The sequence below is a fragment of the Dipodomys spectabilis genome, unplaced genomic scaffold (genome assembly GCF_019054845.1).
Source record: "Dipodomys spectabilis isolate Male_0828 unplaced genomic scaffold, ASM1905484v1 ptg000234l, whole genome shotgun sequence".
In the NCBI taxonomy this organism is placed as follows: domain Eukaryota; kingdom Metazoa; phylum Chordata; class Mammalia; order Rodentia; family Heteromyidae; genus Dipodomys; species Dipodomys spectabilis.
The window spans coordinates 8,174,441-8,196,557 of record NW_024870911.1 but is presented as its reverse complement, the minus strand read 5'-3'; the positions used below and the strand labels follow the sequence as shown (position 1 = coordinate 8,196,557).

Sequence of the window (22,117 nt, the reverse complement as noted above, 5' to 3'; positions counted from 1 at the left end):
TATTACTTTCCTTTTTAGGACCAGATCTTCATGGAAAATGTAGGGGCAGTAAAGCAGCTCTGTAAACTAACCAACAACCTTGAAGAAAGAATAGAAGAGTTAGAAATATGGAACAAGAAGTTGGCCAGGCTAAAGAGCCTCAGTAGCTGGAAGTCCTCAGCTAGTGGAGCAAGTTCAATCAGGTATGTCTACCAATTATATAGGTATCTGGGAAAAGAGTGGGCTTGTTTCATTACCAGATCAAACCAACTGGTCTTTTCCATCAAGCAGCAATCATTACTGTATGAGATTAAGGTCCCTATTCTTCTCTTGGCATGTTTTAGGACACATTCCCTTGGGTGATAATAAATATAATAAAACATAATAAAATATGAACCATCTGTCCAATAGCAGTGTTATAGAGCTGCTGTATTTTAGCAAAAGAATGGCTTTGAAAAATGATCATTTCTAAGTTTAGAAAGCCAAGTTCATTCCTCTGGGGAAAAATAATTTTATTTTTTGGTTTTTATTAAGAAAGTAAATGTACATTTCTTTGGTCAGTTTCTGAGGAAAAGAGCAATGTAATGTTTAATGCATTCATTTATGGTTAGTAAATGTTTTTCCCCCCAAAATAAAAGAACTTACAATTGCTTTAGTATTTTTTTTCCTCTTCAAATTATCACTGTTTTATAAAAGAAAATCATGCTGCTGTGTTTATGACAGCCTGGGCCTTTGTCATATAATTCCTACAGCGTCATTTGAATAGTTAATCAATTTTTCTCTCTTTTTAAGCAAATTTAGCAGAGCTGTTAGCACATCTTCTCCAAGAAGGGCCATTTCCAAAAAAAACAACAAGGTAAATAGATTTAAATTTATAATGAACCAACGTTGTGCTTTCTATACAAAACAAAACAAAAAAATCCTTAGAGAAACTGATCAACAATTTTCCTACCATTTATTGACTGATAATTAGGTTTTCCCTAATTTCCATCCTAATGCACTTCATTAGTCCTTTAAGGAGTATTAACTGTTTCTAAAATAGCAAATGTTTAGAGAAAAGAATCCAGAACATGTTCATGTCAGAAATACCCTAGTGTTTTTATGATTGCATTGTCCCTTCAGGTAAACCCAGTAGTGCTCACAGTCAGATGGCTTGTGCGGCAAGTTCCACGAATAAGTTTCACCTGATCTGATGCCTTACTTATCATTCAGAAGATACCAACTGTGCTGCAGTTAATCCTCTAATCGCTCTATTTCCTTTGATATTTATCCCTAAATATGCAAATGGAAGTTTCAATATTCACCTACCTGCAAAGATAAAAATCTGATGGTTTCATTCATGAAAAAAGATAATTTATGTCAAGAAGGATATTTCCAATCAAATGTGAAGCCTAATCATTTATGAAGTTGAAGCTATCCTTAGGGATGTCAGGGATGGGTGATGAGGGAGAGGTAGGCCTTCTCACTTAGGTAGATAGTGATAAAAAGTGGTGGATATAACACACGGAAGACATCATGTGGTCCATCATGCCACTTCTCCCCACAACGCCCTGGATTTCTCCTCAAATGCTTCTTCTTCCCATAATGCACAGAGCCTAGAACATATTGTTCAATAAACACAAAACACTAAGATCACAGAATGGGAAAGGTGCTCTTTGTACTAACCGAATTGAAATAGTTTGGAGGGAATGGAAGTTGTATTCTCATCAGCCTAAATAAATGCATTTTAGTCATCTGCAACCTTACCCAGTTAGTCTGTTTATTTTGTAGTTATTTCAGAATATTAAATAGAATGTATAGTCCACGAGAGCAGGCCATGCTGTTTTCCTAGGGAATAGCACATAGTAGGCACTCAAGAAATATTTGCAAGATGAATACAGAAATGGAGAGCCTGTCTGAAGATATTCCTGAAGGCTCACAGTGAAAATTGAAAACATTAGATGGCACAGTTTCTTGTGTGTGTGTGGGTATGTGTGTGTGTGTGTGTGTGTGTGTGTGTGTGTGTGTGTGTGTGTGTGTGGAGTTGGAGTTGGGGCATTAAAGAACACCCCTTCAATGCTTGTAAGAAGCTATTTGGCGGCAAAGTTAAGTCAGATGTGATCTCTTCTAAGAAAGTTGAAAGGCACAGAATACAAAAAACAGTTAGATATGATGTGCTAAATACTGCAAAGGCTCAGAGAGCTGCAGCATTTCTGGGAGCCTGGCCTTAAAGGCACAGTGCATATGGTCAAACAGCCATGGGTCTGGGGAGGAGGTTTTGGATGGAATGGCATAAACAAAAGCCTGGGAGCTGGAAGTGGCTTTATTGAAGAGTTAGGTTGGTGTTTGTAAAGGAGGATGGTGAAGACAAGGCTGGAAACATGGCCCAAACATTTGATAAGCCATTAAGACCTCTAGGATAATGCTAATAACGCTAATGTTAATAATGTTAATGCTAATGTTAATCCTAGAAATAATTAATAATATCTAAGTTGCACTGTGTATCCTACTTTTTTTGCCAGACAGAAAAAAAAAATGAGGCAGCATGTCATTGTGTTTAAGAGCACAGATTGTGGAGACAAAAAATTTTCAGTTCCAATCTTGGCTTGGTGACTTATTAGCTATAGGTCTTGGGTAACGAAGTTAGCCTTCCTGTGGCTTAATTTTACTCTCTTGAAAATGGGTTGTTGAGGATGAGAGTCAAGATTTACAGTCTAGTGTGTATGAATAACTCAAAAGAGTGTAGGGAGCACAGTAGGTGCTGGATATATGTTCATTTTTGTTAATATTTTCAAACCTATCATTTTAGTGGGTCTCCTACTCTGGTGTGTAGTAAAATTGTCCAGGGAGTCTGATAAGCAATGGTAGTATTCTTCCCTCTATGCAGTCTTGGAAGGATAGCTCAGATTTTTCTGTGAAGCTGACTTTCCCTTGCCTGCCGCCACCAACTCTGAGTGTCCTGTGTTCTTCAAGTGTGGGTGGGGAGTGGTACTCTCAGACTAGGTGTGTAAGGGGTGTTACTGAGAAAAATGGCTGCTGTGAGCAATTGATGAGCCTTCCCAGATGGTAAGAAGCTGGCCTGGGAACTCTTTTGATTTCTATGCTGCTCCCAATGCTGGCCAAGACAGGGTCTAGAGGAAGATTGAGGTCTTTTGATGTCCTGTTCACCCAGTTTTTCCCTCTCTTTCTTCATCTCCAAGAAGATGGTTGGTTCCTGGTTGCTGCTCTGTATATATGGGATGAGGTAGGAAGCCCTCAAGTTAAAGCTACAATTTAGGGTAGATGGAGGAGAAGGGAAGAGGGGAAGGAGTAGGCATGGCTAAACACTTTTCATTACTTCCTCTCAGAGGTGAGATCATTTACTCTATGTCAAGTGAAACCTATGGAAACAATCTTTTGGAGCAGTTAGGTTTTTAATAGGTTCCATAGTAATCCTTTTGCATGTCTGAATGGGACAGCCATTGTACTATTAGCTGGACTCACCTAATAACTCTGAAATGTAAGCAGGTATTATATTATTATTCCCATTTTAATGATGAGAAAAAGGAAGAACAATAACATTTAGATGATTTGTTCAGAACTCAGTTTTAAGTTCAACTCCAGACCCCTTATGAGTTTGGTCAAGGGCTTCTTGAACAAAACCATGGCAATTTTAAATAATTCAATAGCAGATTGGATGGGGAAGCACTGATTCTAAGCAAAGCACTATTTAAGTCCAAGTGCTCTAACAAATTTCACTGAGTGCCTTCCTGTAAAATATACTTCTCAGCACATCAGTTCCAGTGAAACAGGAATGGTACAAACCATTGACCCCTTGGTATTTAGAATGGCTTCATCAGCAGCTCACATGCATGGCTCAGTTACAACAGCCCCCCAGATTTTGTGTCCTTGTTAACGACTTATATGTGATCAATCTACCATCTTACATAGAAGATATATTCCTCAATCAGATAACAAGCCTAAAAAACTATAACTAAACACCAATTTTAAGCTATTTCTTAATTACTACCACTCTCTGATACCTTCCAATAAAAAAAAAATGATTCTATTCAATCTCCCTACAAGGAAGCAAACAAAATACCCCCACTGTATGGTGGGAAACTAGATTTTCTTTTCTTTTTTTTTAATTTGCTAGGACTGGGTACTCAGGGCCCTGCATTCTTGTTTGGCTTTTTCCATTCATGGCCATCTCTTGAGGCATGCCATTACTTCCAGGTTTTTGCTGGTTAATTGGAGATAAGAGTCCTTCAGATTTTCTGCCTAGGCTGACTTCAAACTGATTTATTTGCCTGGGCTGATGTTGAACTGTATTCCTCAGGTTTTAGCCTCCTGAGTAGCTAGGATTACAGCTGTAAACCACTGGTTCTGGACCAAGAGCTCCTTATTTAGATATTCAGAGAACCTTAGCTCGATTCCCTACCAGTTTCACAGCTGCTTATTCTATACTTCTTGGATATATACTGGTGTTACACCAATATATTTTAGCCCTAAAGGTTTGTCACATTAACTGAGACAGAATTATTAATTTCCATGTCCCTTATAGCATTTTACCTAGTAGCATCCTGTAAGTATTTGTTGGATGTATGTAAGAATACAAGATGTCCAGGGCTGTCCTTATAAACAGGTGGAAGCATTAGAGAAGGGGTTGTAAAGGGGTTCTTAACAGTATTTTATGCACAACAATCTTTCCCATGGTTTGTCATGATGCAGATTCTCCCATTGGACTTTACTCCTCTACTTCTGGGAGAACTTTTGATTTTCCGTAATTTTCTATTAAGGCAGACACCTGGATTCTGACAGTGTCTCATCTCACAAGTTGTTTTCTCGCAGAAAACTAAGAACAAGTGGCAAGTCAATGGCATGGCAGTTGTCCTTCAGTGTGTCAGGGAAAGGAAGGATTGTAGTGGCTGGAATATCAAGGAAAGCTAGAGACTTGGGGAGGCTTCTGAGGAGCCTTGCTTTTAGAAGCGGGAGAGGAGACAGATGTAAATTGGGGCAAGCTAAGAGCCATCCCAAGGGAGATAGGGAGGCTCCTGCGGGGAGCAGGATTTTAGGCTTCCTTTGCACATCTAATGTGCCCATGTATCATTGTTCATTAATGAACCTTTCTGTAGGTTTATTTTTCAGGAAAAAGACTGCTGTGTCCTAACTGGGTTTTCCAGACCTTGGTCATAAGTCTAATTGCTGTGATGACATTTTGGTAAGAAAAACTTGAACGCTATCAGTGTCGTATGTCGAGTTTCCCTACCCTCTCCACGTTTTCTTTTTCTTGTGTATGAACTGGGGACTGACCTTCCATTTATTTAGAAGACAGCAGCTCTTTAAACCAGGCTTTTACCTTTGGTAGCTCATTTTGTTGTCATTGTGACAGGAGAAAGTTGTTTTTTTGTTTAAAGATTGGGGATTGAACCCAGGGCCTCTTATATGCTAGAGAATCTCTCTGCCACTGGAGCCCTGTTCCCATTCAAAGAGCTTCTGTTTGTTTGGACTCAGGGTCTCGTGCTTGCTGGGCCTAGCACTTGAGCCAGGGTACCAACCCTTTTTTGTATTGATTATTTTTAGATAGGTTTTAGATAGGTGTGTGTGTGTGTGTGTGTGTGTGTGTGTGTGTGTGTGTGTGTGTGTGTGTTTCTCTTGGCTTTGCAAATAATTTCCTCAAGCTCTTCTTTTGCCCTTCCTGTCTACTTGGGGGAAGGAGTGAGTAGGAAATCAAGTATAATCCACTCTTCTTGGCCACTCATATTTATTAGGATTCCTCTGCATTCTGCAGTGAAGACTTCATACCAAAAGGGACACCAAATGTAGGAGAATGCATCTAACATGGTGACTTTGCAGTCAAATCTTCTGAGACATTAAATCAAGGATGACAGTATTTGCTAAGCGAACAGTGCCGCTCTTGATCACTGTTCCTCTGCTGGGAAGTGGGAGGGGTCCTTTGTTAGAATGCAGGGCTCAGGCCTCTGGCCTCCAGGATCCTGCTGCTGTGATGGCCTCCTTCCTGCCCTTTGGCCCCTGATCATCTTGCCTGTGTCCTCTGGACCTATGAATACTCCTTTCTTAGGTTTAGTCTATTTACAAGGTGAAAGAAAATGCTTTGTGAGTGTGGGATTGGCAGCAGGACCTTTTCTTAGGGAAGACAATCATGCAAAGTCAGTGAGGGTGCCAAGGGGCTTCCTCCTCCTTGATCTCAACCAACTTTCCAGCTACAGAGGATGAGGAAGGGCCCTCTGGACCCTTCTCTCACCCTTAGCATTTCCTCCATTTATTTTAGTGCTGGAAAGATTGAACCCTGAGTCTTACTGCACAAACTTGACCGCTGCACCGAGTATTCCCATCAGGAGCTTTTGTACTTTTCTCATTCACTGTTCTGAGTACTTGTCCTCCCCTGCTGGGACTCCCAATACAGGAAAGATGAACCCACCTTTACCTGTCATATTTCACGTTCTCCAGAGACATAGATTCCTAGCCTAATATGGAGAGCTGATAACAAATCTGTTCAGGTGAAGACAACAGTGTTTTCCAAACATGTTTTACCAGATCCTATCAATATTGTTGACTGTGAAGGCCCTAAATTGGAACTACTAGGCTTATTATCTTCTTGCTAGCCTCTGGCATACCTGAGGGGAATCAAAAGGAGAGTTTATTACTCAGGCAGAAAGCAAATGTTCATCTTATTCTTTGGTCCTTGAAGTCCTCTGGGCTGTGCACTGAGGCAGATGCCAAAGGCAAATCAGATAAAGGACTTAGAGCTTAGTAATAGGGCTAAGGAAACTGACGGATCTGAGAGAACAAAGGAAGGGAGACTGGACCACAGCAAACAGTTACCAGGGCAACACTACAGATTCTGACTGGTGCATCTTCGGGGCTCAGCAGGGTTTTTCCCAGGCAGGGCTGAGCCTGCTGGGCAGTCACTAGCTATTTGCTAAGAACACTTTAGGAATTTACGCATTATCAGTGGAATTCAAAGGGGTGGTACCTTCATGTATATTATATCATAATAAATTCCTCACCTTGATGGGGAACAGAATAATGAGGCCTTCAGTGGGGAGAATAAGGTGTGGAGCCAGGCAGCCAAGGTGCAATTGTCAGGTGACCATGTTTCAAACAAAGCACTCAATGAGGCTGTAAAATCATCAGAAGATTCTCTGGTGTGGCTTAAGGGAAAGTTCTAAAGACACTCCAAAAGCCAGCAGTAAGTGTTTGAATGCATTGTTACAATCAGCTCTCCCAATCCTCGAATCTTTAAGGAAAGTTTCCATTCAGATGTATAAATTCTGATAATTAGAGATGGAGACACAGATTATTTGGCAGTCAGATAGTCTGGAAATGAGTACGTGATGGCACTTGTTTCCTTTCTCTGTATAGTGTTGTGAATTGTCCTCTGAAAAGACAGTCAGCCGGTAGCTGTCAGGAGTAACCAAAGGGCTTGGCATCCACAGCTGATTAAACCTCTGCCTCCTTTCATCTCCTGGTGTGACTGTCCAGGCGACCTGTGCCAAGGGGATGTGAGCTTTGCCCTGGTTCTATCCTGTGGGGAGCAGAGGGCTGCTTCCAGCTGTTTACATGCTTCCTCTTGTAATCTTCCATTAGTGTTTGCCTGCCAAGGGCCAGGGGGCTTCTCTGTGGAAAACTCCATCCATGTGGAGCACCCCAGGAGCCTGAGTGCAGGAAGCCCAGGGCTGCTTCTTACTAGGGCAGAAAAGCCTAACTGTGCTGGTTTCCATGGTGTTGCTGGTTTCCCTGTGAGCAAACCTCCCCTCCCCCACCCTTCCTATCTGTGTGGCCCCTTGTGGGAGAATACATCTTTAGCCAGCTGATGGTGTGAGTTAAATCTGGAAACAAATCTGCCACATAATATGTTTTGTTTTCTTTCTTTCTCTCTTCTAACAGTGCCTTGACAATAGTCTCCCTTTACATACTTAGCTTAAAAGATCAAGACCAACAAGCCCCAAGTCTCCCGCTAAGGTGAGAGTTCAGATCACATATTCCTTTTGGGGGAAAGATCCTTGAGGGGTTCTTTCAGTAACCATTTCCTTTTCCTCCTCCAGTAACATCACAGGCTCTCAGGAGACCACCCTGTCACCCACCACCACCCCCTCAGGTAAGGTATTCTGCACCCTTACAGCTTAGCCTGTGCTCCTAGGGAAAGTGTCAACAGAAGAAATCAGCCTTTCCCCTTAACCTCCCTCTATTCTGCGCATGCCTTGCAGCACCTCTCTCATCCTTGGCTACCACACAGACCTCACTACAAGTGCCTGAAATAACTTTCTGTGAGATCCTGCCCTGTCAGGAGACTTACTGCTGCCCCATCTGGGGCATGACAAGAGGCTTTCTGACGACTAGGCAAAGACAACCTGAGGAGGAGAAGGACACCCATCCGAAGCAATGGTCAGGTGAGTGTTGTTCAAAGATCAACAGCCAGAACTTGGAAACGGAACTATCCACCTGGTCTATAGCTACTTGGATGGTCTTGTCAATGACTCCAGAAAACGGTTCCATTCTTCTAATTTGGGCTGGCAAAAATCTATAAAAATACAAGTATACAAACTGGCAGTAAACTATAGTATCCAGTTCCCTGCATAGGAATGAAATGTTGGATGATTCAAGTCCTTATTTTTTTTTTTCTTGACCAAGTGAAAGACTCTTATTGTTGATGGCCAACAAAGATGGTAATCGTAGCACAAGTGAAATAATTACACACTTGTGGGTTGCTTTTTTGACTTATTTAGAACTAAAAAAAAAATAGTGTGGGATTTGGATCCTTTGCCCAAACAACTAGAGCAAATATTGGAGACGTTAGAAACTCTAGATTTCAGGATAAGCTTAAGTCAGTAAAAATACAAGGTTGGCATTCTATTTTCAGAAAACCCTCTTCCTTTTCCTTACACATTCTCTCTCTCCTCTCCCGCCCCCTCTCTCTCTCTCTCACACACACACACACACACATATGCACAGTTGTCTTTCAAATAGCAGAGTTTTCATGTTTGAAAATTTTAGAAAGTTGATCAAGGGTTACAAGTGTAATTATCCCACTAGGTCAAATATAATTCCTCGAAGTGTATGCTGAGTTCATGTTTTTAGAAATCTGTTATATACACAGTAATCCATGTCTAAAATCATATGAATGGTTATGCTAACACTGGCAATACATATTAATATTTTTTATTTATTGACACTGTTGTTGAAACAACAGCTCTCAAGTAACAAGGGCTTCATGTGGCAAAGATTTATTTCTGACTCACTGTATACATATTAAACATGGATCAAAAGAGGGCTCTGGGACTGGCCTGTAATTATAGGCTGCGTCTGTAATCTTAGCTACTCAGGAGGCTGAGACCAAGAGGGCCAGCAAGGGCAAAAAAAAAAGTCTGTAAGACTATCTCTGGTTAATCAGCAAAAAGCTGAGCTGAAAGCATGGCTCAAGTGATAAGGCACCAGCTCTGGGTACAAAAGTTGGGGCCAGAGTTCAGGGTCCCAAGTTCAAATGATAGTACTGGTGTGTGCATGCGCACACATACAAGATACAGACACACAGAAGACACATGTACACATACACTCGCATGCATACATACACACACAGGTGCTGGGCCATCCAGCTGATGGAGATTCCATACAAAAACGCATTTCTACATCAGCCGTGGAAGTGCCTTTACCTCAGTATAACATCTCACTTCTTGTCCACGGCGTGTGCCCATATCCATGGAAATTGTTGAAGGAGGAATACCTGTTTCCCTGGTGCCCAACTATCGCTCATCCTCCCCAGACACAGCCAGCAGCAGCTTTTCTGTTCTAGTCTCCTCAATGTGTTGGGAGTGGGGCGGGGGAGGGGAAGGGGAGCTGTTCTTCCTTCTTTCAACTGGAGAAAAATAGAAAGGATTTACATGTTTGATTCACTTTTGGGATTTCGAGTTGTACACTGTCCAAAGACAACTACCCTCATGGCATCCTGAGAATTCATCATTCACATACTTTTAGGATGATTTGATTGAGCAAAACAGAAAGGAAAACTAACTGGAAATGCTATTACCCTTTTAACTAATAGCACTTATTTTTTTCACAGTACTGGAACTCAGGAAGGCAGGCACTCTACCATATGATTCATGTGCCCAGCCCTTTTTTTTTGGCTTTCGTTATTTTTCAGGTAGGGCCTCTTGCTTTTGGCCTGGGCTGGCCTCAGCACTGGGATCTTTCTATGACTCCTGTGTAGCTAGGATGACAGATGTATACCTCCATGCCTGGATTTTTTTTTTTTTTCCTTGAGCTGGGTTCAGACTGGGATCCTGCTATCTCTGCTTTCCAAGTAGCTGAGATTACAGTCATGAGCCACCATACCTGACCTCCAATTATTTTTACTAATCTATGTATTTGAAAAATTGCATAAATCTATGGGAGATGTCTTACTTTTTATGTCCACAGACAACGTCACTAACCATTTAGGCAACTTCCCAGGGTTTCAAAGGCCTCAGAACAGGAAAGCCTGATTTATAACAGCTGACCTTATAAAATAGAGGTACGGGATCCTACTTTGTTTTTTATTTTTTTATTTCTTTATTTTATTTTATTTTATTTTTTGTCAGTGGTGGGGCTTGAACTCAGGGCCTGTGCACTGTCCCTGAGCTTTTTCTCTCAAGGTTAGCACTCTACTACTTAAAGCCACAATGCCACTTCAGGTTTTCTGACGGTTAATTGAAGATAAGCGTCTCACAGATTTTCCTGCCTGGGCTGGCTTTGAATCGTGATCCTCAGATCTCAGCCTCTTGAGTAGCTAGGATTACAGGTATGAGCCTGGCCAGGATCCTACTTCAAATGTCCTGTTGTATAAAAGGGATAACTTCTTTCTTTCTTTGTTTTTAAGTTTTTGGAAGAAAACCACTTCATTCTAATGAACTTACAAACAGGAACATAACAAAAGCTGTATTTTCAGGAGGTTACACAAACACATGTCCCCCTTCGAACCATATGCCAAGTCAGTGAACTTCTATACAGCCAGAGTACCTTCTTCCACAGCCACTCTGAATCAGGGAGGCTGTTAGTAATAGGTTCAGCTTATCCTGTGACACACCATACCTTCTCTCTTATGCTAAAGTGACTTGGTGATCAGAGCCCATCTTCCATTTCTTCGCACTGAACTTCCTGATTAGGTAACTCCATTTGCAGTTTTTCACTGTGTGAAGGGCCTCATTGGAACACTCACAGAACTTCTTTATATCATATCACAGGACTTTATATCACCTTGGTTCTGGCTGCAAAGCAAAAAATAGATTAACTTCTAATGTCTTATAACAGTAGGGTAACTGTAGTTGACCGTATTTACTTGTCTATTTCAAAATAGCTAGAGAGAATTTTAGTTGTTCCTACCACAAAGAAATGATAAATGTTTAAGATTATGGATCTACAAATTGTCCTGATTAGATGATTATATATTGTATACCTCTATTGAAATATCACACTGCACCCTGTAAATATATACAATCAATATGTGTCAGTTAAACTCACGCCTGTAATCTGAGTTACACAGGAGGCTGGGATCTGAAGATCACAGTTCAAAGCCAGCCCAGGCTATCTCCAATTATGTAACACTGTGGCTCAAGGTAATAGAGTGCTAGCATGAGCAAAAGAGCTTAGGACAGGGCCCAGGCCCCAAGTTCAAGTCCCACAACCAACAAAAAGCAAAAACATACCACCCCCCAAAAGGCAACTGATAATTTCCCAGTTGAGTTGCTAGTTAGTTAAAATGGGAATCTGGATACCATGCTTCTTCTCTATCTGAGGTTTCTTCCCACCTACCACCCTGCCACTCTTTGTTTGGACATGTATCTGGGACAAATCTAGAAGATGCAGATTGTGTCTACTGTGGTTCTAGAAAGTTTCTCCCATATCCTCCTCCTAACCTATAGTTAGAGGATATCCCTCACCCATGCTGGGCTATTTCTCACAGCCTACAGTCTCTCTCCTCCATGGCTCCCATGTCCTTCCTCTGTCTACGGCCCTAGAACCCTGGGGCTTCTAAGCATGGAAGAAGAGAAAACCACACAATGATACTTTCAACTAGATACTTCTGAAGCATTAAAGACCAATTAAAAAGGAAGAAATAAAAGTAAAAAAGAAAATGAAGGAAATTAAAAAAAATAAAGCTTAGAAAAGCTCTCAGTGGGATACAGAGTAATAAGCTAACAGCTTATAAAGCCCCAAACACTTTTACTGTATGAGCTTCCTCCCTGGGGAGGAAGATGACAGTAAAAATAAGCGAAGAGAAATGAGCATTTTTCTACTTCACAAGTCTAATTCCAACCTGCATGATACCGTTTCTTTCCCCTTCCTGTTTTCTGAATGTTGAATTTGTAATGATCTTTGCCTTCACTCAAAAAAAAAAAGAGAGAGAGAGGAAGAAAAAGAAAAAATGAAATCATGAACCACGTATACACCAGGATTGGGTTAGGCAGAGCAGTTGCCTTTAAACTATGTTCTTCTGAACCATGTGGAATTATGATAAAGGGGTAAAGAGGAAGGCTCCGTGAATGGGAGTCAGGTAGCGCCACCAAGCAGAAGAATGGGCTCTCCCAGGAGTTGTAAATCCCCTGCAACTGGAGCTATTCACACACAGATTCTCTGATCACCTACTTTCAAATTTTACATTAGCATAAGCTCCTCAGATAGTAACACTAAAGTGCATAATAAAGAACCCAGATCAAATAAATCTAATTAGCAATTAGCAACATTACTTATTCAGAAGTTAGAGGAGAAATAAAACTACCATTAGCTTTTCATTAATTGGAGAAAAATGGCTTTTATAACATGAGCAGGATTTTATATGTCAGGAGTTACAATGGATTCAGAAATGGTCAAGAAAGGGCAAAAGTTCATGCAAATTTAAGTGACAATCCAGAGGTAATATATCCTGCAATCTAGTGACAGATCACTGACTGGTGGCCACCCTAGCTGTTGTGTAATATACCATAGAGATTGCTGTTTGCTGCAGGACCTTCTCTGGTGCTGTAACAGAATAGCACTGACAGGGTGCCAAGTGTGTTCACTTCCCCACAGTTCTGGAGGCAGGAAGTCCATGTTCTCGGTGACAGCACATCTGGTTTCTTCAGAGACCTCTCTCCTTTGTCTGCACATGACTACCTCCTTGCTGTCTTCTCACATGACTTTCCTCTGTGCCTGGCGGTCCCTGGTATTTCCCTACACATGCCAGTCTCCTGCGCTTATAAGGACAGTTGTCAGATTGGGTTAGCAACCATGCTAAGAACTTCTTTAAAGACCCTATTTCCAAGTACAATCACGTCCTGAGAATCAGGGCTTTCGGACTAAGTGTATAATTGAGGACAGGCAATACATCCTACAATAGACGGCTTCTTAGAGGTTTGCAAGAACAAATTAAATCTCTAAGATTTTCAGGACTGGGCAGGTGAAAGGTAGGAGCGAGAAAGGGAAGAGACAAAAAGGATGGCTGGATTTCCCTCATTCTGAACAAGCTCTTAAGACTGACAGATGTTTTTACTCGCAGGAAACAAAAGCAAATCCGTTCTGACAAGAGATATGCTCATCAGCCCTGACTGGAAGAGTGACTGTAAGTTGACATTCAGTGACATTCGTTTTGCCTTTGTGGGGTCAAGCAGACTCACAGCTGTAAAAGCATCACTGGAGTGGGAGACAGGAGCAAAGGCTGCCCCCCACCTCCATGTCATATCCACGGGGTGATGTTTTACGTAAACAGTGCCAGCCTGACTATTAATGAAGCATTGGAAATTGTCACTTGATGCCAGAAGAGTTGTGGTGGAGCTCCATGGATTTTTAATAATTTATTTGATATCCCTGTCTTTTTTTTAATTTTTAAAAATTTTATTGTTAAGGTGATGGACAGAGGGGTTACAGTTGCATAAGTAAGGTAGTGAGTACATTTCTTGCTGAACTTGTTACTGCCTCCCTCATTTTTCTCCCACTTTCTGAAGTAGAGTGCATTTCATGTGGAGCCCTCGTTATTTTCAGTAAATTTTCACTTAGTAGGACTTCCATGGTGCAGAACTTCTTTTGGATGTTATGGGGCTATTTATTGGGAGCCTGGATTTTTTTTCACTAGCATTCTTAAATTTTACTATAACAAAAACAAAACGAAACATCCTTGACCCCTACTCCCTTTTCCATTTGAAAATGGAATCTATTCATGTAGGAAACATATTTTTCTCTCAGCTATATGGGGGCTATTTGGGAATTCTACCCTCTTACCTCTCACAAGAGTTTACCTCTCACAAGAATTTACTTTTCTCTATTTTTTTCTTAATTCAGGGATTGATACGACCATCAGTTCTATTCAGATTATGGAAATCCAGCAAATAATAGACCGTCGGTATTGCAGTAGAATGCTTCAGTGTGGGTGGGTAAGCTTCCCCGTGATACCAGTGGAATTTACTGTGAACTCTAGGTTCAGAGAGACTAGAACAAAAACTAAAGCCACATGGTGAAGTCAATGTGTGCTGACATTGTTCCTGAAGTGAAAACATGTTGCTTATGCAGTGGCTGTGGGGAATAATAAAATGGTTGGTATTAATAAATGTCAACACACCACAACCCCAGTGATTCTAGTCTCCTGGTTTAATGGCTAAGTGCAAAGTGTAAAGCCAGGGGAGGAGCTCTGTGACTGATTCTCTGAGGCAACATTCACCATAAGTTCAGAATTTTATAGAGAAAAAACCTAGGTACTGAGGGCCCCTCATTATGAGTGACCTGATATTTATAATATTTTAATAACAGGGATATCATTTAAGTGCTGAAAACACAGCTTAGCTAAGCTTTCTCAGGAGAAAAGACAATCTAGATAGTGCAGAAGCCACCTGTCTCAGGAAATGCTATGTCTGGAAGCATGGGATAGATTGGTCCAGGAAGCACAATGTAAGTTGTAGATATTATGAACAAGGAATTCATTTGCATTTGATAAATGTTCATTGGCTGGCTGATAGGTAAAGGCAACATCTGTATTTTGAACTGATGCCACAAATCCATTGCCTTTCCAGCCTCCTTTCTTTTCCAGGTAGAACTTAGGAAAATTGATGGTTCTGAGTTATACAAATAACTTGTATAGTGTTTTGTGATTTGCTTATGATGATGTTATATATTATCACATTGAATTCTCATAAACACCCTAAGAGGTTGGTATTCTTTATTCCTTTTTTTAGTGTTTAGTGAGCTTGAAAAAGTTTGCTTAAGATTATTCATCTAGTAAGTATCAAAGACAGACACAAATTAATATGGTAGGAGGTCATTGTGAAAAGTAATGAGAGGATTCAGGCTCAATTCGAGGGACTCAGACAAAATGATTACTCTCCTCACATATGCATTTCTGATTCATAAGATGGGGTGCTATCAACTGAGCTGGGTGGCTGTGAAGCCTGCAGATATTGGAAAGCACATAATAGGAAATGAATTCTACTTATCCAGGCTTCCCAGCCAAATAAAGCAATGCTACCCCAAGGCAAATCTTTGTACATATGTATTTTTAATATATCCATTCAATGCAATAACAGTTTTGAACTTGGTACATAAGTCCACACTCTAATCTTTTTTCTTTAGTTTGTTTTCTTCTAGTTCTTTTTTTTGACAAGTAAAAATGTATGCATTCCAGATATACAATGTGTTGTTTTGTTTTGATATTTTTATACACTATGAAATGTCATTTCTTTCAATTCTTGTATTTTTGCTTTCACATTTCTAACAATTGAGTTTAAAATTAAAGAGAAGCTAAAACAGCCCCTTTTCCTACTTACTTGATTTTAAGTTGTTTTTCCATACAATCTATGGGGTGATCTGTCATAAGAGAACTTGTATTCAATACAGACATGCCGTTTTGCTGGCGATTTTCATTATAGGAATCAATATAGGAATCTTCTTTTTCCTTGACTCTCTTTCTTAAAATGGGGTCTGAAGGATAAGCAAGTCTGCTTTACAATTTTTTTCCATCACTAGATGATAACCAGGGCTATTGTCATTATAGCAGACTCAGGTTCTAAAGGTATGCAGTCGTGTTAGTGTTGTTGAAAAGGAAGTAAATTATCATAGAAAAGTTGGCATTATTTCCAGTCTTATCAGAGGAGTTGTGAGATTCTGAAATCTGTGTATCTATAAGGAGAGCTGAAATCATTTCCTGTCTGCTTAGTTTTATATGTTTGGTCTCAGCCTTGACTTTCCATCATTATTTCTGAAAAGCACCACTAACAAAAACCTACAAAAGGCTAATCTCAATGCTTTGTATCTATTATTTATTCATATAATATTTCCTAGTTTATGTATGCATAATGGAAAAAGCCTTTTGAAGCCTTTCCTGCATGTTTTGATTTGTGGTTTTATTTTCTTCTCCAATTAGGCCTGGATATTATAATTATAACATTCCAGTTAATAAGAACACACCCACCAATGTCAAACTCTCTCTGGAAATCAAGTAAGTGTATAACTGTAAGAAGTAACTCTGGTTTTATCATTAGTTGAACAGCAAGTCTGACCCTACCTCACAATTTGGTCAGTAAGGTAGGAGATAAGAATCTATTCATCTGTGTTCACTAATGGTGGGTGGGGAGGTGGCCAGCTCAGGAGATGTTTTCAGAATGGGGACTGGGTTCCTCCAGGAAACAGGAGGGCTCCACTACACCCTCACATTGGTGAAGAGGATGACTTATCACAAGGTACAGACTCCCTAGACTAGTTCCTTTGTGAGTCACAACATGTAGCCAGCCCCTGGGTGTGAGGGCTGCCGAGTTTGGTGACATGGTGGTAACAAATGTAAATGTAAGTATCTTCCATTTGCCCTGGGGGAAAATAACCAAACAAATCAAAGTAAAAAAGGGGCCCGAGTTTGAGAGTAAAAAGACCAAAGTTCAAATTGTGTCTCTGTCACTAACGGTATGATCCTGGAAAAAGCCACTTATTTTCTCTGAGCTACTGTGTAAATTGTTGTAATGATTGGTGAAATTAATGACTACCACTTGCTGAACACAGAGAATTTGACAGATATGCTAGTACTGGGCTATATTATCCTCACAACAACACTTCCAAGATCTTGTTTCCTCGTTTATGCTTTACAGATGTAATACTTGGCTATAGGGAGATTAAGAGATGTTTTAAATTTCATGGCTAGTAAGTGATGGGCTGGGCTTCAAATACAGTCCATCTTTCCAGCCATGGCTGTTCTGTCTCTTCCCATAGATGTAAAGACATAGTTCTTCCTGACCCATAGTAGACACTAAATAAGTGGTAACTTTCATTATATCTACCTTTCCTTCCATATCACAAAACATCAACCTATTCTTATCTCATATATTTTTCCACTTGAGGTGTTGGGGATTGAATTGGATTTGTGTATAGGAGGTAAGTGCTAGTTAAGCAAGCAACATTTCCATGGCCTGGTGTTTTGAGATAGAGTCTCAGTATGTAACTCAGACTGGCTCTTAATCTTCCTGCCTTTGCCTCCTGAGTATATGCCACCACACCTGGCTTATTTTCTCATATTTTAAATCATGATGGCACTTCATAACATTTTACTAAAAAACTATGCAATGAGTTATTCACTGTGAAGACAGAGGGGTTTATTTCATGTCTTTTGAGGCTAGTCTCTACTCTTCCCCTTCCCTTCTTTCCTCTTCCATGGTCCCCTCTATTTCCCGCCTGTCCTGGTCACTCTCCCCCTACTCTGAGATCAAGAGTAATAGATCAATATCTATCACTACTTTTCTATCATTCCCTCCCCCTCATCTCCTCCATTTCACCCAGACTTTATATTCTTCTCTCATCAACTGACTTTGTAGAAGAAGGTAATGACATTCAACCCAACTGCTTGCCTTGGAAAGGTTTCTTTCAAGCATCTAATGTTTCCTGACTCAGAAATAACCACAGTTCAAAGCAGAGAGAAATCTAAAGGTACTATTCAGGAGAGTCAAATTTACTGTTCTTTAGCATTCCCTGAGTAACTTGGGATGGTATTTCCTTTTTCATTCCTAGCTTTCAGTAGAAGGATATAAGATTACATGCCAAATCCCTTGAAGAGACAGAAGACCACATTCAGTTACTAACTCAAGCCTCTTGGTTGATGGGCCCCTTTTCAAAGAGTGATTAAAAAATAACATGTGTGGAAGTGGCGCTGTGGCTCAAGTGGCATAGTGCTAGCCTTGAGCAAAAGAAGCTCAGGGACAGAGTCCAGGCCCTGAGTTCAAGCCCCAGGACGGACAAAAAAACATATGTGTAACAATACTCCACTTTCCCCCAGAGTCATTTGCTTCAATTCCACTATCCATGACTGTGTTATCCATGTGCTGCTATAATGGTCATATTTTATATTGTTATTATCATCACTTTTCTACTGAGCCTAGTTTATAAGTTTAAGTTTCATCATATGTATACTGGTACATATGTATAAGAAAAAGAGTATATTCATATATATATATATATATATATATATATATATGTATATGAGACCCCAGTAAATATACATATGTATATATGCACATATAGGTATAGATACATATATGCATGAATATATATATATATATATATATATATATATGAATGTGCTGTATCTCCATGAATAAGAGAGGACTACTGTAAATTCTACATTTGTATAGAAGGATGGATCTCATGCTTTTAGTGATGATGTATGAGTTGACCTTTAGAGACGAACAATCATTTCTTGCAAGTCTTCCATTCTGATAAGTTGAAAAACTAATAATTTAATGGGACTCATTTGTAAAGCCCTACTTATGTTTCTGTGCTTAGTATTTCAAATGCTATCTACATGAACCAGGAGTTTGCAGAATCTACAAATCTTCAGATAAGTACAAATCCAGCTGCCAGTGAGTGACAAGGAGAGAGATATATAAAAATATAAAACATCTGATGTAAGATGATTGCCATCGTCACAGGCTATTCAGGAGTCTTCTGAAGGCAGGTTTCTTTCTGTAGTAACGAGATGTGACCTAGCCTATTGGCATCATTGAACATTAGCTAATAAAATGCCATTTGTGAATGTTGGAAGGATTTCCCTCTTCTTATCCAATGTAGCCTTATAGGAGCTGGTAACTGCTTTCCCATTTGTCCTCTCTTTCCTTTGTCTCTTGAAGCACCACAGAGCCATTGATAGTCTTCCAGTGCAAATTCACCCTTGGGAATATATGTTTCCATAGTAAACGGGAAACAGAGAGGGTCCACAGCCATGGGGAAGTCTCCCAGGAGATGACCCAGGTAAGGCTTTCTATCTTCTTCACATTGTGTCCCTGATCTAGTGAAAGTTAATTTTAGGATTGTTCCCTACTGGGAGAGGGGGGTGCGTTGAGCCTGATGTCAGTGTTTCCTTGGGCTTGCTGACCCTGGTTACAGGACTTGGCTCAGCATCTTCCTTTGGAAGCTTGCAGATAGATGGTTCTAGCAACAGCTATCAAGGCGCTTGTCACAGATTGCCTTTCTATAGTCATCAAGGGAATGCTTCCTGAGCTTCTCGTTCCTCCAAATGAGTGTAAAATGTGGCTATGAGATGCATCTCTCTCATTCATTATTTAGGGATACCAGCACATTTGGAGTCTCCCTGTAGCCCCGTTCTCTGATAGCGTGTTCCATTTCCGTGTAGCAGCACCAGTAAGCTTGTTTTATTTTCTTTTCTTTCAGTAAGTAAAAAACTGACCACTAAATACATAAACCAAATGAAACACTTTCATAATAGTTAATATTATTTTTGTTATCCTCTTCTCTCTTTTCTCCTTGTTCTCCCAGGACTTAGCGGACTGCTCAACAGATCCTTTCTTTGCCGGAATATTCTTCACAGATTACTTCTTTTATTTCTATCGTCACTGTGCCTAATTTATTCAAGCTTGTGGAGTTTACCAGAGGAAAAACTGTCCAGATATTCAGTTAACAGACAATAATATCCTCTTTCAACTTTGTCTTTCCTGTAAAAAACAGTAACGTTTATTGCTGAAGGTTTGGCTTCTAACCATTCTAGACATGAATGAGGAGAATAAAGTATTTGCTGGAACTTTTATGAATGAGGTGTTTGATTTTTGCCATGACTCTGAAGCAAACATTTCTGGGAGTTAACAGTTCTTGTGGATTTGAAAATCTTGCTTCTGGTATTTAGAAGCTGGGAGGGAGGTCAAAATAAACAGCTCTAGGTGTTATGTTGTCTTAGTATATTTTTAACTTTTGAGGGAAAAACTAACAAAAAGGTCACATCACCTTGGACCCACTAAAAGTCAACTTTTGTGATCAGGGGCCTTGGGGGTGGGTTTTAGGGAGATAATGAATGCTATCTGGTGCTGAGCTCCCATTAATGCTATTACTGTATGTGTGTATGTGTGTGTATGTGTATATACATATAAATACACAGTGCAAAATGAACACAAGAGTGTAAAATGTTGTGTGTTAATGAAATGGGTTTGAGGAAAAGAGTTCTAACTCTGCTCTGTAATGTTTGAGGGACACTAACCTTTCTATGTGATGGATGCACCCTCTTGGGCAGATGGAAGCTCTTGTCGCTGAACTCCTTCAAAAACAAATTTAGAGTCCTAACTCAACATGTCCTGCTAGTCTCCTGCACTGTCTTGGTGTCACAGTCTCAGCTCTTGACAGAGCTCCTCCCTTCCCACCACCTCCTGACTGACCCAGGAGGGTCAGTAGTCTACAGTGTGGCAGGGCCTCTTTCTTGAGAATGGTAAGTAAACAACCATCTTGATGGTGGCGATGTCTCTTGGTTAGTTTGTTGGCCTTATGACACCTTAATTTTCAAAAATACTCTATATTTTAGAATGAGGAGAGCCAAGCCACCGTCAGTGAAGCTCCAGGGAACAGGGCTGCTAAGCAGTTGGTGTGCCCTTGTCTTATTATTGGACTGTGGACTGTGGGTCACTTTGATGAGGCTATTTGATCTTTTACTTTTCATAATGGTAGTGAGCAAGAATCATACATCCTCCTCTTTCTTATTTCCACGGCACATTTTCTTATATGGAAATTCATTGTGAAACCTTAACAAGTAAAGAACATGGTTCTTGCTCTCGTAGAAGGCACTTTGAAATAAACTTAACCCAAAGATAGTTAACTGAGTGATCAAGAGCTAAGACTTCAAAGCCAGCTATTCCTAGCCTTGAGTTCAAGTCCTGATTGTATCTGTGTTTCCTTAGGCAAGTTATTTAACTTCCCTAAGCCTTGGTTTCCTCATTAATACAAGAGAACAGTGACACAATAAACAAGATTAACTGTGATAAAATATATAATGAACAGATAAGTCTTAAATAATATTTCTATATACTGAATCATTACAAAGATAACAATGGGATTATAGAGTTATTGAGTAACTAAATACATGTACACCAACACATTTTCTTCAAGTGTAAAAACAAAACTGTATATAAAACATGTGCATTATGCTAGGTACAGTTTTTTTTTCTTTATCTTTTTCTTTTTATGTGTTTATTTGCTGGCCCTGGGGCTTGAACTCAGGGCGTGGGCACTGTCATTGAGCTTTATTGCATACCACTTGAACCACAGCTCCACTCCAGCTTTTTTTTTGTGGTTAATTGGAGAGAATAGTCTCATGGATTTAACTGGCTAGCTTTGAACCATGATCCTCAGATCTCAGTCTCCTGAGTAGCATTGAACCATGATCCTCTGGCACCCAGTAAGAATAGAAATATTTTTGTCCACGGGAGTTGTGTCTACAGAAAGATAATATGTCAAATTGGAATCCTTTTGTACAACTAAAGATAATAATAATAACAACAATAATAATAATAATGTCTTCAGAAAGTTGGTGTCCAGGCCTGTGGCCTGGGCATGTTGAGCTTATTTAAGCTTATTGGGAAAACAGACTTTCTTTTTGGATTTGCAGCACTTTCCCAACTGTGAGATTAGTGTTGTAGACCATGTTGCTTCAAGCAAAAGGCTTTTCCTTATGCCAGAAAAATATCTGAATTGCCATTGGGCAATCCCTTAACTCTTAGTAATTAAAATATCTGTAAGTATCTTCTTTCCCAAACTTACAACCTCAGTCTAATCATGAGAAAGAAAAAAAAAAAACAGCCTACTTCTGACAGACATTCTACAAAACACTAGACCAACACTTCTCTAATTTAGATAACTGTCAAGGCCCTCCCAGAATGGAAAAGGATATTCGGTAACAACTAAGGAA

The 22,117-nt window shown here is 40.0% G+C and overlaps 1 protein-coding gene across 1 annotated transcript in view; it reads left to right on the top strand.

Moving 5' to 3' along the window:
• Myrfl (myelin regulatory factor like) overlaps positions 1–20,111 on the top strand; it is a 100,516-nt gene extending 80,405 nt beyond the window's left edge. Inside the window, exons 16-27 of the mRNA XM_042699024.1 lie at positions 19–182; positions 772–835; positions 5,073–5,158; positions 7,849–7,923; positions 8,007–8,059; positions 8,169–8,351; positions 13,469–13,531; positions 14,248–14,335; positions 16,319–16,393; positions 19,062–19,182; positions 19,498–19,572; positions 19,708–20,111. Coding sequence (XP_042554958.1) covers positions 19–182; positions 772–835; positions 5,073–5,158; positions 7,849–7,923; positions 8,007–8,059; positions 8,169–8,351; positions 13,469–13,531; positions 14,248–14,335; positions 16,319–16,393; positions 19,062–19,182; positions 19,498–19,572; positions 19,708–19,794 — 1,134 coding nt within the window. The 3' untranslated portion in view covers positions 19,795–20,111. The remainder of the gene's footprint in view (positions 1–18; positions 183–771; positions 836–5,072; positions 5,159–7,848; positions 7,924–8,006; positions 8,060–8,168; positions 8,352–13,468; positions 13,532–14,247; positions 14,336–16,318; positions 16,394–19,061; positions 19,183–19,497; positions 19,573–19,707) is intronic.
• Positions 20,112–22,117: the final 2,006 nt, after the last annotated feature.